Below are 15,780 nucleotides of genomic sequence, written 5' to 3'. Positions count from 1 at the left end.
TCCACACACTGTCAGCTACAGGTTGGAGATGATGATGGAGATTTGTTGCTAGTTACATGATGATGTAGTTGATGTGTTCTTGGAAATAATGAATACTTTTTCAATTTTAACAAATGTCACATTTTTGCATACAGTGGTTATCACGATGAATCACTTATATGGATCAAATACTTGGGACAGATTAATTCTTGTACAAATATTGTTTTGATAATTTGTCTGTCGTAATCAAGTAGTCAGCTTTCACTGTTCATTTTGGGTCTTTTTTACTGCAGTAGTTATTTTCTTTGTTTACTTTACTTTGATCATCCTACTTTGCCCTGCGGTAACCCATCTGCTTCTGGCTAGCTACTTGAGGCTAGCACAGAAAACAAGACTGGAAAAAGAAAGTCATTTTCTTTCAATAACAAATATAGAATAATCAAAACTTATGATAAACCACCAAAAACAAGGCCACGGAGATGCAGCAGCAAAACTACAGTGAGCGGTTTGAAACAATGTAACATTCTGAAATTTGTGCTGTGTGTTGCGTCGGGGCAGCCAAGCAGGCAATGGAAGCCTTATTGACGAGAGACAGACTAAGGACAGGGAGAGCATGACAACGTCAATGACAGACCTAGGGGAGACAGCCTAGCACACAGACTAAATACACAGAACTAAAGGGACGGAAACGCAGAACGGCTGAGAACAATCAGGAATTCACACGAGGATGATAAGGGGGCGTGGCATACAGGAGTATCGTACGAGTAGGTCATGACACTGTGTAAAAAAATTCTATTGAATTGAATATTTTTGAGGGGTGGCATGGTGGTGCAGTGGTTAGCACTGTTGCCTCACACCTCTGGGACCTGGGTTTGAGTCTCCGCCTGGATCACATGTGTGTGGAGTTTGCATGTTCTCCCCATGTCGTCATGGGGTTTCCTCCGGGTACTCCGGTTTCCTCCCACAGTCCAAAAACATGCTGAGGCTAATTGGAGTCGCTAAATTGCCCATAGGTGTGCGTGTGTGAGTGAATGGTGTGTGGGTGTGCCCTGCGATGGGCTGGCCCCCCATCCTGGGTTGTTCCCTGCCTCGTGCCCATTGCTTCCAGGATAGGCTCCGGACCCCCCGCGACCCAAAAGGATAAGCGGTTTGGAAAATGGATGGATGGATGGATGGCTGAATATTTATGTACAGTATTATGCTGTATTATAGCATATTCAAATTATGCACAGTTCAGTAATTTAATTTGTACGGTACAGTAATTCGAAAAGCGTTTGAAAGAGCTGTACTGTATTTTGACATCAATAAAATTGTCAATAAAATTCAGTGAATAGCGACTGTACAGCGTCAGTTTTATTACCTTATATTCATGTAAAAATATACAAATCTCAATTAGATGATAATCTGTTTAAGACATAGAGAAAACATCTGTTATAATGATAATCCGCTTACAGTATAGTGATCAATTTCGCCCAGAGAGACGTGATCACTATAGGCGGCTTCCACTGTAATTCCAAAAGAAATTATCTTTGTGAAGTGTTTGCAAACTATTTCTTGAACAGTGATATTTAAGACATGACCAATTTATCATGAATCGATTTATTGATATTGTGTAGTATAACATTTAAATATTCTGTGTGACGTTGTCATGTCTTCCTTTTAGTGATCAAGCAGTATAAATACTCTGTTAGTGCTCATAAAATGCCCTTGTCTTTTGTACCCTGTGATTTCTGTGAGGGTGACAACTGATCTGACTGGGGTCATTTCAGTTTGCATGGTCTCCCTGTGGTTACGTTGGTTTCCTCTCAGTTCTCTGGTTTCCTCCCACAGTCCAAAGACACGTGGTTCAGGTGAATTGGTGCCTCTAAAAGTGCCCACAGTGAGTGTGTGTGAGTGTTTGCTCTGTGACAGACTGGCATTCTGTCCTGGGTGTTCCCCTGCCTTGTGCCCTGTGCTGCCTCAGGTCAGCTCCACGCTCCCTGTACTGTATTGACCCTTTACTGGGTAAGCATGTGGAAGATGGATGGCTGAACTAAAATATTGAACATTTTTTACATATCATTCACAAGTCAAATATCACAGAAATAGGTGTATTTATAAATACAGTCTTAGTGTGGTCATCACACAAAATGATGAGCCCATTCATTCACCTCCCCTGTGCCTTATTACCAGTGATTTAAGGTTCTGGTTTTCCTCTCAGGCCTTCCCACACACTCCCAAACTCAGATTCCCTATGGTTCTGATAAACAAATGTGACCCTAATCCAAGTATTACACAATCAAAAAAATAGGGTTGGGCCCGTTGGGCATCAGGGCTGGTGTGGTGCTGAGGCGCCGCCCGCCGCATTGTGACACTTGGGTCCCAACTTGAGCTGACCCATCCGGGTAGGCCTGTGGAATGTCTTGTCTCTCTGACAAGATGACCATCTTCCTCTGCTGTCGGGGAAGCTTTAGAAACTCTGCATTTCAGTGGTGACATTCTCTAGGGTAGCCAAATCTCTGTAGCTGGATACAACTACTTTTGGTCTGGTCGCTCTGACAGCTGCCATACTCGGAGTAGCTATTGCTGTGGCGGATCGGCTCCTCCCGATGGTGTATGATATCACCCCTTTCAACGACCATATTATGAGACTCAGGCTAAGGCAGTCCTTTGGTGTTTTGTCTGTTGTCTTAGTGTATGCTCTGACCGTGCTGAGAGATGTCTCATTGAGGGAGACATTTTACTCGCAACATTGCTCAGTGGTTGATGGGTACCCATGAGGTGATGCTCCTTTGGTCATGGGTGACTTCATTGTGAACACAGGCACTGACAGGGAAGGCTTTGAGGATTGTGTCGGTCCCCATGGGTCTGGAGAATGGGGCGACAGTGGCTCCATATTCCTTGACATTGCGAAAGGTCAGAGGCTACAGGTTGCGGAATCCTGGTTCCAATGCCCTAAGCCGCATTATTGGACTTTGTACTCCAATGCTGGTGGTGCGGCAAAGGAGATCAATCACATCCTCGAGGGCAGACCCTGGAGGATCCTGCAGGGTCTACAGAAGCATCCAGTTTGTGAACCACAGATTTGTTGTTGCTATTCTGAAGATCTGTTAGATTCAGTAGGCTAAGATCCAGTACCTACTAGGAGAATGAGGCTGGACTTGGCAAGGCTCCAAGATCAAGCTGTTCTGATGAGTTTGCATGCAGTTTGAGGAATTTGCAGACTTGGGTGCGACTGCTGACTGTAATGTGATGTGCGAGACCTTCCCTGGTAAGACTCTGAAGGTTGCTGAGGGTTTTGTTGGTGTGGCTGGTGTTTTCAGAAGGAGGTATTTCACCAAGAGGAGTCATAGCGCATGATTTGGTGGCAACTCCAGTGTCTACCTGAAAAGGAGGGCTGTGAGGGCTCTAAGGGCAGATAAGGATGTGTTTGTAAGACAAATTTGTGAGCAGGTGACACATCATTTGTGGTCTAATTACCCACACCCTGCTTACAGAGGGATTGAAGTATTACGTATATCTGAATCTGTTCCTCAGAGACTTGCAGTCAGGGCGGGTGATGGAACGGTCCTTACGGATGACACTGCAGTTGTGACCTGCTGGGCCGGCTACGTTGAGCAGTTGTTTAAAGCTGACCCTCCAGCTAGGATGTTGGACACCTCTGGGTCTACAGTTCTAAAAGAAGATCCTACAATCAGCTGTGAACCACCCAGTCTCACTGAGATTGCATGGGTGGTGAATCAGCTGGGGGTGGGGAAGGCTGCAGGGATCTGTGGTATCTGGGTTGAACTTCTCCAGGCTGGTGGTAAGGCTGTCCTCCCGGCACTGCAGGCAGTCTTTGCTTCCATTTGGCAGTCAGACATCATCCTAACTGACTGGAAAACGGGACTTATAGTCCCTATCTGGAAAGGGAAAGGTGATCACCTGGATTGTGGCAACTACAGGCCGATAACACTGCTCTCACTGCCGGGTAAGGTCCTTGCTAGGATTAACAGGATTCGTGATCATTTGCTCACCTATCAGTGGCCAAAGCAGTCTAGTTTTACACCTAAGAAGTCTACCATTGGCCGTATCCTTGCACTGAAAGTTCTCATTGAGTGTAAGCACGAATATCAACAGAGGTTCTTTGCAGCTTTTGGTTTAGTTTCTTAAGGCGTTCGATTCAGTTGATCGAGTTGTCCTGTGGGACATCCTGAGATTTTGCGGGATCCCCCTACAGCTTCTGGATGTCATGGCCGGCCTGTACATTGGTACAGTGAATGCTGTACAGAGTGGAGGAAGAACCTCTACATTCTTCCCAGTTGATTCTGGGGTTTTCCAGGGATGTGTTCTTGCTCCTACTCTGTTCAATGCTTGCATGGACTGGGCGTTGGGCAGGGATGTGGGGTCCAGTGGTTATGAGGCATTTGTTGGTGAAGTAAGATTTACTGCTCTTGACTTTGCTGTGCTGTGATCTTTCCGGAGTCAATGGAAGCTCAGCTCGGGGCTCACCGGAGACTGAGTGAGGAGTCTGAGTTTCTGGGATTGCAGGTGTCCTGGATAAAGACCAAGATCCAGGCTTTTAATGATTTCTAAGGCACAGCCATCAATTGTGTGTCTGTCTGCAGGGGAATATCGACCTTGTCGAGAGATTTACCCGCCTCAGCAGCGACATTCATGTCTCTGGTGAATCTTCCTATAAAGTCAGCAGACGGATTAGAAAAGCATGTGGGGTCGTGAGGTTGCTGGAAAGGGGCGTGTGGCATTGCCAATATCTCTGCAAGAGGACGGGGGTTCAAGTCTTGAGAGTCCTGGTGCTCCCTGTGTTGCCCTATGGCTATAAGAGATGGACGCTATGCAGTGAGCTGAGACGAAGACTGGACTCCTTCGGTACCGTGTCTCTTCAGAGAATCCTTGGGTACCACTGATTTGACTTTGTGTCGAATGAGCGATTACTAGAGGAGCCCTGAATGAGGGACATTATCTGCATTGTGAGGAAGTTGTCAGTTACGGCACTACGGACATGTGGTGCGTTTCCTTGAGGGTGATCCGGGTCACAGGATCCTCAATGCTGTGGACCCAAGCGGCTGGACCAGGCCAAGGGGATGCCCATGCAGCACCTGGCTGCGGCAGATGGATGGCCATTTCCGGAGGGTGGGACTGGACAGTGTATCTGCCTGGAGGATCGCTGGCCGGGATCCTGGGGAGTTTCGCTGTGTGGTGGGTGCAGCAACATGCTGCATCAGCGCATACTCCCCAACTTGACCTGACCTGACCTGATCGTGGTGTGGAAAATGTGAATTCAGTTGGTTGTTCTCCCTGCAGGTGCTGACAGTGTGTCCACAGGTGGATGGGTGACTGTTCGCAGTGGAAGATCTGTCACCATTCCATGTTTCTATGGTGACAGATATAAAACTCATGTGAAAAAATGGTGCAGAGGGTATAATGTGAGGTCATGTACTCCCATAGTACACACTGACTCTCCACAGGAGGGTAAAGTGTCAATCAGAGATGATCCTGACCAGCGAGTCTTCACTGTGACCATCAACAATTTGACAACTGGGGACTCTGGTTGGTTCTCATGCTTTGTAAATATCAGTGGAGGTTCAGATGTTCGAGATTGGGTTTACCTGTCAGTAACTGAAGGTAAGATGCCTGAAGGTTAAATATCTGACCAGACCTATATAAGCATGAATGCAAATGTTCATTTTATGAGTTAAAATGACTGTAAAGTATTTATTTGTAAATAAGGATGGAATTAAAATAAATACAAGGAATGAATCAGCCAGTGTTAACCTGCATTTTTGTAAATTAAAGTCCAAATATACATATTTATCGCTTATGTAATAAATAAAATCAGAGAGAAGTAACAGTACCAGTTTAAATGGGCTACATCAGGGGTCCTGCAACTTTCAGGGATAAATTTGAAGTTTTCATCCATCCATCCATCCATCCACCCATCCATATCCTGTAACCACTTGTCCTGTTCAGGGTCGCAGGGTATCCAGAGCCTATGAGTGCAAGGCAGGGAACAACCCAGGATGGGGCGCCAACCTATCGCAGGGCACGCACACACAGACACACACACACACACACATACAGACCTGTACTCATATCTTTGTGGGGACCATCTATTCATATCTATGGCCAAAACCTTATTCCCAACAATGAAAACCTTGATCCCTACCCAGTCCTAGCCTGGACCATAAGTAACCAAACAAAATACACAAGAAAATGGTCCCCACAACATCAAAATAACTGGTTTTTATTACATTGTGTGGATATTTGGTCCTCACAATGTAATGTTTACCTGAACCCCTTCTCCACACACACACCATTGATACCTACGGGCAATTCGGATACTTAACCTGAGCATGTTCTTGGACAGTGGGGGGCCACTAGAGCACCTGGAGGAAACCCCACTATGACACAGGGGGAGCATGCAAACTCCACAGACACAGAGCCATAGCAGAGAGTCAGACTCTATGTGAGGCAACAGCGCTAAGCACTACACCACCGTGCCTTTAGCAAAGCAAATTTTAATATTCTTTGTTTAATACTCTGTGTTTAATATTCTGCCTCTTTGTGTATAAATGGTGTATTAGGGAGAGAGAGTTAATCAGCCTGGTAATTTTCATACTGTTTCTGCAGGTGTGTCCACGGTCAAATGGATGCGTGTACAAAGAGGAGGATCTATCACCATCCCATGTTTCTATGATGACAGATATAAACCTCATGTGAAATACTGGTGCAGAGGGTATAATGTAAGTTCATGTACTCCCATAGTACACACTGACTCTCCACAGGAGGGTAAAGTGTCAATCAGAGATGATCCTGACCAGCAAGTCTTCACTGTGACCATCAACAATTTGACAACTGGGGACTCTGATCGGTACTGGTGTGGTGTGGAAATCAGTGGAGCCTCAGATGTTGGAGATCGGGTTAACCTGTCAGTCACTGATGGTAAGATGTCTGTACTGCAGACTGTAGCCAATGAGATGCACAGTATGTAACAGGTCATTGAGTCAAAAAGGAAGGACATTAACACAAATATTGTTTCCTGTAAAAGGAAAAGATACTTTAATATTGTAAAAATCTGCATTTTATTTTCACTCAATGTGATAAACGAGATTTGAAAGAAGTAACAGTGTCAGTTTAAATGGGCAACTTCACAGAGTTAAATATGATAAGTAATATATGGCTTTTTGGAAAAACATTTGCATATGCATGTTTAATGAGCTGATTTTCATAATATTTCATTGTGGTGTAAATATTTCAGTGTTTTATCTGTTCCTAATCTGTGTGTTCAGCTCCTTCGGGGCTGTCAGTGGACAAACAGGAGGTGACCGGTGTGGATGGAGACAGTGTCAGTGTTCAGTGTTACTATGGAAACAACAAAAGACATAGGATGTGGTGTAAGATTGGGGGCTCCTGTGCATCAGAGAGATCAGTGAGTTTGGATGGGAGGCCTGTCCTGATCAGGGATGACACAGAAAATAAAACCTTCATTGTGACAATGAGGGGACTGGAGAGGAAGGACACTGGCTGGTATTGGTGTGCTGCTGGATATCTGCAGATTCCAGTTCATATTACTATCAAACGTAAGTAATTAATTTAAATCTGTTTGTGGATCATTTATACTTGAATATAAAAAGATAAATACTAATTAACCCAGCAGTTTCACTCATGAAGGGGGTTTGTGCTTCTTTGTGGGGATAATCCCCTATTTATCAGCTGTTGTGAAACAGGGTTATTTATTGGGATTATTGTTTAAATGATAGTGGCACGGTGGTCCAGTAGGCGGCGCTGTTGCTTCACACCTCCATGTTTAGGGGTTTGAATCTGGCTTCTGCTCTGTCTGTGTGGAGCTTGCATGTTCACATGCTGTGGGGGTTTCCTCCAACAATCCAAAAACACGTAGTCAGGCTAATTGATGTCTCTAATATAGAGTGTGTGTCTTCTAGTTTATGATCAATATGTAACATGAAAAAATCACACCATTTTGCCGCAAACATACAGCCAGCCCTTTGTTATGTATACAAATCCATGTAGTTTGCATTTTTTTTTTGTGGGAATGAATTGTTACTAAAGGTGTGCTGACTGACTGATTTTTCATTGTAGCAAAGGTCAGTGTTACAGTTGTACTCTGTAATATCTGTCCCAGTGCTGCATCCATCCATTGTCTGAAACTACTTGTCTAAGTCAGGGTCCCTATGGGCGCAAGGCAGGGAACGTCCCATGACAGGGTGCCAACCCATTGCAGGACACACTCACACTCCATTCCCTCACACAAGCACACCTACCGGCAATTTAACAACTCCAATTAGCCTCAGCATGTTTTTGGACTGTGGGGGGAAATCAGAGTCCCTGGAGGAAACCCCACAATGACACGGGGGGAGCATGCAAACTCCATACACACGGAACTCTGGCAGAGACTTGAGTACATGTGCCTGAGGTACTGTATGAGGTGACATTGCAGACCACTGTGCCACTGTGCCACCCTGATACAATAAATACATTAAAATATGTTAATAAAATCATTTATCTCACCTGTTCACTATCCGTGCCCTCGGATGTGAACACTTTGGTCATGACACTAATTCATTGTTCTCCATCTAATCATTTTCTCTGTAGAATATCTTTCATAATTTATATTTCAGTTTCAAGACTGACCTTTTCTTAGTCTTTATTGACTAACAGAACATTCCTTTTTATTAACTATCCTTTCTCCTGTTTCCACTGCTCTCCTTTTCTCTGCACATGATGAAGAAGGAGGGGATAATGAAAAACTGAGGTAAGCATTCAGCAGCATTTACAGTAGTGTGGGGGTCCAGCTAGCAGCATTTACCTGATCACACAGTAATGAGATACTGTCATTTTAATTATAAGAGAAAAAGATATTATTTTTTATTTTATTTTCTTAATAATAAACTTGAGATCCCATCCCATCCAGGGTGAGCCCTTGCCTTGTGCCCTATGCTGCTGGGGAACAACTGCAGGCCTCTTTTTACAAAATAGTGTAACATGTTGTGTGATAATCTCTAGCTATTTTCATGCTCTTTGTTAATGTCTCCTGTTCCTCACATGTATCCTGTGTAATAGTACAGATGTGGCTGTACCGTGTTTCTATAAAGCATGTAAGACTTTACTGTTCACATCCACCCTCTTATTCAGCTCTTTGGTCCAGCTGACTCTGTATGTAGGACTGAGCTGATCGGTGCTGCTGTTGATTATCAAGGTGGTTTTAATTCAGTCAGAATAGATTCACTGTTTTGTTCTTCAGGTTTAAATGTGATACGTGTGACTGACAGACACACTGGTGAATTATATGTCTGACAGGTGGGAGCAGGTTCTGGATGCTGTACTGAAAGCTGGGACTGGTGTGTTTTATCTGATTTGCACCATCATCGCCATTCAGCTGCACTGGACCTCCTGTAAAAAGAGGGAACCAATCAGAGAGAAGCAGAAGGTCTCCCTGAATCAGAGGAAGCTGGCAGAGGAGATGACCTTCATAGAGCAGAATGAGTCAGAGGAGCTGTAAAGTAAACGGTTATGCTAACTGCAGTGAGGCCTCTCTCAATCGGCCCTGCTCAGTCTGTACAGTCATAGCATGAGAGTCAGTTAAACACAGAGAGGTTGATCTGCATTGTTGGATTATCTCCTCTGAGAACCTGAACAAACACGTATTGGCCACTTATTCACAAATGCTTTGCTACCACCTGCTGGTTAATGTTTCATAATAGTTATCTAGTGAAGGTAAGACTGGATTTTATTAAATTGTCTCTTAATTCTGAAAAAATATGGTACTATGCAAAAGTCTTTGGCCATCAAAGAAAATGTTTAATGCTATTTATCTGGGTTGTGCATATTTGCTCGGAACAAAAACACAATTATCATAAAAATATATGCAAATTAAAAGTAACACAATAAAAACTAACAAGAATTTCTTCTTTTCTCCAAAAAGTTACTGATGCCTTCGTGGATCGCTAGATGATGCACGCTTTGGTTTCTAAACCTCTCCTCAGGGGCACTTCAGCCATTCCATGTATTTGTTAAATTTCACCACCAGCTCAATTAATTAATTTAATTATTAAACAAATGTTAATGATGTATTGATTAGCCATAGGAGGTGTGTTAATGGTCAAGTCAAAAATATATGGGTCTATTGGATGGTTGGTGAAAAATACTGTGGTGACTTTAGAAGAGATTTTGAAATGACTGGGCTGCCACACTTTGACGGACAAAATATTATAATTCTAGAAGAAGACGAAGATCATTTGAACATCATTTTCTTTGACAGCCCAAGACTTTTGCACAGTTTTGTATATGTCTTTTATACTGGTCATTATTTGCTTTAATACATGATTAGTAAATTGCTACTTTACAAAACATTTAGTATTTTTCTGAAATTGGTAAATATTAAAAACGAATTTCACAAACTTAAATGGTTTGGGGTTTTTAGGTCTCGCCTCCTCGTCAGAGCCCACCAATCAGGGACTCTTTTAGAGAGTGATGTAATCAGGACCACCCACTTTTCAATCTGCTGTACAAATACACCAGCTTGTGTCTGCTAACAACAGCCTGTACATATCAGATAAGGAGGAAACAGTATCACATACATATTGGCTGACATCAAATGAAAATGTAATACACGAAATCAGGACCGCCCACTTATCACTCTGCGTAAAATCACACCAGCTTGTCTCAGCTGACAGCAGCCTCACATATCAGCTAAGGAGGAAGACGGCATATCAAAAGTAAAAAGAAAGACAACATCAAATGAAAATATCCCTGTGTGATCTATTGGTTTCTGCTTTCACTCCCATTAAGTGACAGTAAGTCTAGTTGCTGTCCGTGGTGCTGAAAACCTGGATCAGTAAATTCCAAATGAAACTTCTTTACCCGATTTAACTGTAACTCACTTATTTTGTTGGCAATGATGCTCTGTTGAGTCTAGAAAGGCGCAAAGATGGTTACAGATAATTTAATTTAAGTAGTTTTACTTAAAAACCAAAAAGATTTGAACAATCAGTTCAACTTTGGACTATAGTGCTTCACAAAAGTAAAATCCATCCAGTTAAATCTCTTTACCCCCAAGTCAAGAAGGAATCAAATGCAGAAGCACATTGTGGGAGATACAAGGTGCAGACACATTAAAAGCACTTTTTTGTGTGAACATTATAAAACAGATTGATACACATTAAGCAGTTTGTAACTTTACATCCAGACGTACATCAGTCAGAAAAAGCAGGCGATGACCAGCCCATCCAGCAGCTTCATCTCTGATTGTACAGAATCCCTTGTCAGGGTAACTTCTGAAGTCATGACTAAAGTAATTTCCAACTGTTAGGTTGAAGAAATTGTTATTAATCATTTTGTTATCACTCCTGTATGATCAGCAATGAATGTAAATATGTATATATATCATTTTGTTTTCCCCTAGCCTCATACTTTAGATTATATTAATAATAGCATTCCCACCTTAGCAAAACCAGAACTTTCTCTCACCTCCCTATTCTGCATGACTCTTGCGCCTCCCACTGACTATAAATAAAGGAGTCAAGGGGAACCACCCTTTGTAACACATTCTGCTGTAGTTTGCATTGCAGAGAGTGTGGGTACCCTTGCAAGTAAAACTGTAACCTGTGTGTGTCTCATAAATGTGGAGTTGGGGTGGAAACGCCGGGCGCTTTCCCCAACATAGAATTTGGTCCTTCGAGCCGGATCCGAGGAACCCCGAAGACGTCTCCAGTACGGCGAGAGAAGCGACACCGAAAACTGCCGGCAGTCACTCGAAGATGGGTGCAAGAAAGACCTGTGATGTGAATTCGTCATCAGGCCGGTGGTTAGAACTGCGCTCGACGTCTGGTGATGTCTGAAGGACCTCGGTGACGGAACAGAGAGCACACTATACAGGTGAGAGATATGGCACCTAAGTGAGTAGGTGGCCAAGTGAGAGATACGGCACCTAAATAAGTAGGTGGCCAAGACATGCATGTGGTTGAGGTTAGCCGAAATTAACCGGGAGAGAAAGTAGGCGTTGTTGGAAATATATACAGTGTTCTATGTGGATGTGTCCTTACAGGTTTTAGATTAACCTACACGATCCACCCTAAAAGCAACAACATACTGGTGACTGAAGGATAAAGGACGGGTTTCATCCCTGAAAACTAACACCGCTGCTCTAATAGTGAGCAGTAGAAGGCCGTGTTGGTGTCCTCCTGAGGTCTCATGCCAGGGACTTGCTTTTAGGATTTTTTATGTTTTGTAGTGTATTCAATAAAAGTTAACAATGGGAAAAAATCTGAGTAAACAAATCAAATTAGAGGGAGATGAGAAGTTTATGGAAGGATATAAACCAGGATCAGGACAAATAAGTAGTCAGAGATGGAGGAAAAAAACATGGGTTTGAAGGAAAACTCCATACTCCAGACATATTAAAGTTACAGGGAAACTTAAAACTGGAGATGTTACAGACTACCAATAATAAAAAAGGCCAAGATAGAAAAAAGGAATACGTTTTCTCTGATGCATGGTTAGAACAGAGTAAACTAAGAGATAATAAGAGACAACAGAAAAAGGGAAATAAGGAGAGAAAACTGCAGGCGGCTTTAATCACACTAGACGAAGAAACGGCAGCAAGACCTTCTGCCCCTCCAGCTCCTCCACCGCCCCCACAAATTCCGGTGCCTGCACCGGCGCTGGTTCCAGCCACAGATAGACAAGAAGCAAGGGGGGGGGGGGGTGGAACCATCTCGCATGTTAACTCGAGGGTCTGATCCCTCTCTATATCCTGTAAAAGATTTGGCCACAGCTAAAGTACAATGGCATCCAAAAAATAACACAGAACAAGAGGAGGTAGAATGGCAGTGTCCCCTCGTAGAAGTGGCAAACCCAAATCGAGGGCCAAATAATGCAGGACCCGAAACTATGTTAGTATATAGACCCTGGACCGCTGAGGATAGAACAGCGGCTTTAAAAGGAATACCCCCGGTTGAAGAAGGGGTACCCGAGTTTTGGACTGCCATCCTAGAATTACAAAGTAGTTTTCATTTGAACGGCAGGGAAATGTACCGATGCCTAAGACAGTTGTTTACCCATAAATGGGGACGTGTAGTGGGAGACTTCACAGGACATGGTAATAATGATGAAGTCTTAGAACATGACTCGCAGGAACTCATACAAGCATTACGAGACTTGCGAAACAGGGTAGAGACAGCCTTCGTAAGACGCGCAGATTATGGGCGAATAGCGCAGTGCAAACAAAAAGATGGAGAGGAACCTGAGGATTTTATGGATAGGATGCGAGTGGTGTTCAGGGAAAATTCAGGAATTCCTCACGACGAGGAAGACGGAGGAGTGTATCAGCAACAATTAAAATGAGCTTTTGTCGCAGGCCTAAAGCCTGAATTGCGAAAATATCTCGACAAACATTGGGTACATCAGAATACTGGCTCAGTCCAACAAGCCTTAGAATATGCCCAACACGCACAGAAAGCGCAGAAACAGCAAAAGACAGATACAATATTCAGCGCCTCTGACGTGGTAGCGCTAGTGCAAACGAACCCTCGGGGACGCGGGGGATTTAGAGGAAGAGGAAGATTTAGAGGCCGAGGAAGATTTAGAAATAAACAAACAGGAGGGTTTTCACAGGAAACAGAGTGTTGGACATGCGGGAAACCTGGACATTTAAGCAGGGACTGCAGGTCAGGGAAGCGACCATTTAATCCAAACTCCACCGAAAATGACCAATGACCCTCCTCGGAGACCCCTGTTGCCGACACTATCCGAGGTGAAACAGAGGTCATTTTAAGGGAAGAAACGGAGGTTACCTTACAAGACCTCCTGGATGAGGAAATAGATTTGCAAGCAGTATGTCAGCTATTAGCAGAAAGGCAGTGGGGAACTTTGCCAAGTCGGAAATTAATCATAAATGGCAAAGTATACGAATGCCTGTGTGATACTGGAGCCTGTAGGACTGTCCTAACCTCCAGTCCTCCTGAAGTCACATACTCCTCATCTGTCATAAATATAAAAACAGCAGGAGGCCAAACAGACAGTCATCAGCTAACAAACCCAGTTGCAGTAAAAGATAAGGAAACTGGGATTGAATGTCAAGCACAAGTGTTAATAAGCCCTTCTTGCCCTGTCAATCTGTTAGGCCGTGACCTTATGGTACAGATGGGCATTAGTGTAGTTGCCACAAACTCTGGCATGAAAGCAATCATAAATGAGGAAGCCTATGTTGTGCAAGGAACCGGAGCACCACAATATTACTGGTCACTGGACCTAGGGGGAACTGCACAGACACGAGAATTGTTGCGAAAAACTAGAGAAAAGCAGTCCCCTAAACAAACCCAGTTCATGCCTGACGATGCCTTACACGTCACTATGTGGTACAAAGGCACCCCAGGACCAGATTATGCCTATGACAAAACGTTTCATGCCCTCCAAGACACTTGTATTACCTTACAACATTTGTATGTTAACTCCACTACTGGCTTTTCTGCTGCCTCAGTCATCTTATCTAATAAACAACAGGCTGTGTTCAGAGGGGAAACACCACATGTATCTCTATCAAAACCACCTCAGATGCAGTGGAGGGATGTAGAGATGTTCTTACGAGATTCCATGCACAGTTACAATGACTACCAACCCGTACCTGGCTCCTGTTGGAGCTATGACAAAAAACACAATGTGTGGCGGTTCCCTTTGGGATGGAGAGTTCAAACCACTCTCACCACACACTTGCAGGACCCAACCTGACAAATTTTTTCTGTTCTGGAGGGGGGATCATGTCCAGATCTAAATCGCCTCCCGGAAGGGTTGTGGTCGTCCTCCCCCACTGATGTAGGACTGGTAAAGGGGTTCCCACCATACAAAGTAATTGTGAAATCAGAACACCGCCCGGTAGTTAGACAATACCCGTTAAAACCTGAGGCAGAGAAAGGTATAGCCCCTGTAGTGCAGGATATGTTGGCATCAGGAATATTGCGAGAGGCTCCTGAGGCCACTTGCAATACTCCTATCTTCCCTGTCCAGAAGGGACATACAGGGAAATGGCGCATGGTGCAGGATTTAAGACCAGTTAATAACATAGTGCAACACGCAGCACCAGACGTGCCCAACCCGCACTTATTGCTCAACTCATTAACCCCTGATAAAAGTTACTTCTCAGTAGTTGATCTCAGTAATGCATTTTTCTCAGTACCATTGCACTCTGATTCTCAACATTTATTTGGTTTCACCTATAAGGGAAAAAAATACACATATACTAGACTCCCTCAAGGGTTTTCAGAAAGTCCACATGTATATACCATGGCCCTTAGATATTCTATGAGTACCTGTAAAATACCATCCCATAGTCAAGTGCTACTGTATGTAGATGATATATTAATTGCTTCAGATACAAAACAGCATTGTAAGGAAGCCACACTGTTGGTGTTACAGCATTTATATGATACAGGACATAAAGCATCAAAACAAAAATTACAATATTGCAGGGAGGAAGTTATATATCTTGGACATAAACTCTCCCAACAAGGTCGATCATTATTAGAAACTAGAAAACAGGCAATACAAGAGGCACCAAAGCCAAAGACTAAACAGCAAATGATGTCCTTCTTAGGACTTTGTAATTATTGCAGAGAATGGCTACCTGATTATGCCGCACTCGTTCAACCTCTGCAAACCTTAATTTATGGGAAAGACATGGCCTTAAAAGATAAAATTCAGTGGACAAAAGAAGGAGAATTGGCATTCACAAACTTAAAAATGATGCTACAAACAAATGTGATACTTGCCTTACCAGATTATCAACAACCATTTACCTTATGTGTTGAT

At 43.5% G+C, this 15,780-nt stretch overlaps 1 protein-coding gene across 18 annotated transcripts in view; it reads left to right on the top strand.

The window, feature by feature from the left end:
• Positions 1-15,780, top strand: part of LOC125739740 (polymeric immunoglobulin receptor-like) — a 49,830-nt gene that overhangs the window by 3,720 nt on the left and 30,330 nt on the right. Inside the window, exons 2-6 of one of the 18 annotated variants that reach the window (XM_049010179.1) lie at positions 5,263-5,583; positions 6,589-6,900; positions 7,248-7,538; positions 8,710-8,731; positions 9,277-10,382. The exons of 16 other annotated variants lie outside the window; for them this stretch is intronic. In XM_049010179.1, the coding sequence (XP_048866136.1) occupies positions 5,263-5,583; positions 6,589-6,900; positions 7,248-7,538; positions 8,710-8,731; positions 9,277-9,478 (1,148 nt within the window). In that variant the 3' untranslated portion in view covers positions 9,479-10,382. Of the gene's footprint in view, positions 1-5,262; positions 5,584-6,588; positions 6,901-7,247; positions 7,539-8,706; positions 8,732-9,276; positions 10,383-15,780 lie in introns of those variants that run through there. One more of the 18 variants, XM_049010178.1, reaches the window with a different exon arrangement.

The sequence above is a fragment of the Brienomyrus brachyistius genome, chromosome 4 (genome assembly GCF_023856365.1).
Source record: "Brienomyrus brachyistius isolate T26 chromosome 4, BBRACH_0.4, whole genome shotgun sequence".
NCBI classification, from domain to species: Eukaryota; Metazoa; Chordata; class Actinopteri; order Osteoglossiformes; family Mormyridae; genus Brienomyrus; species Brienomyrus brachyistius.
Note: the sequence above shows the minus strand (reverse complement) of the source record. Positions and strands in the feature narration are given on the sequence as shown.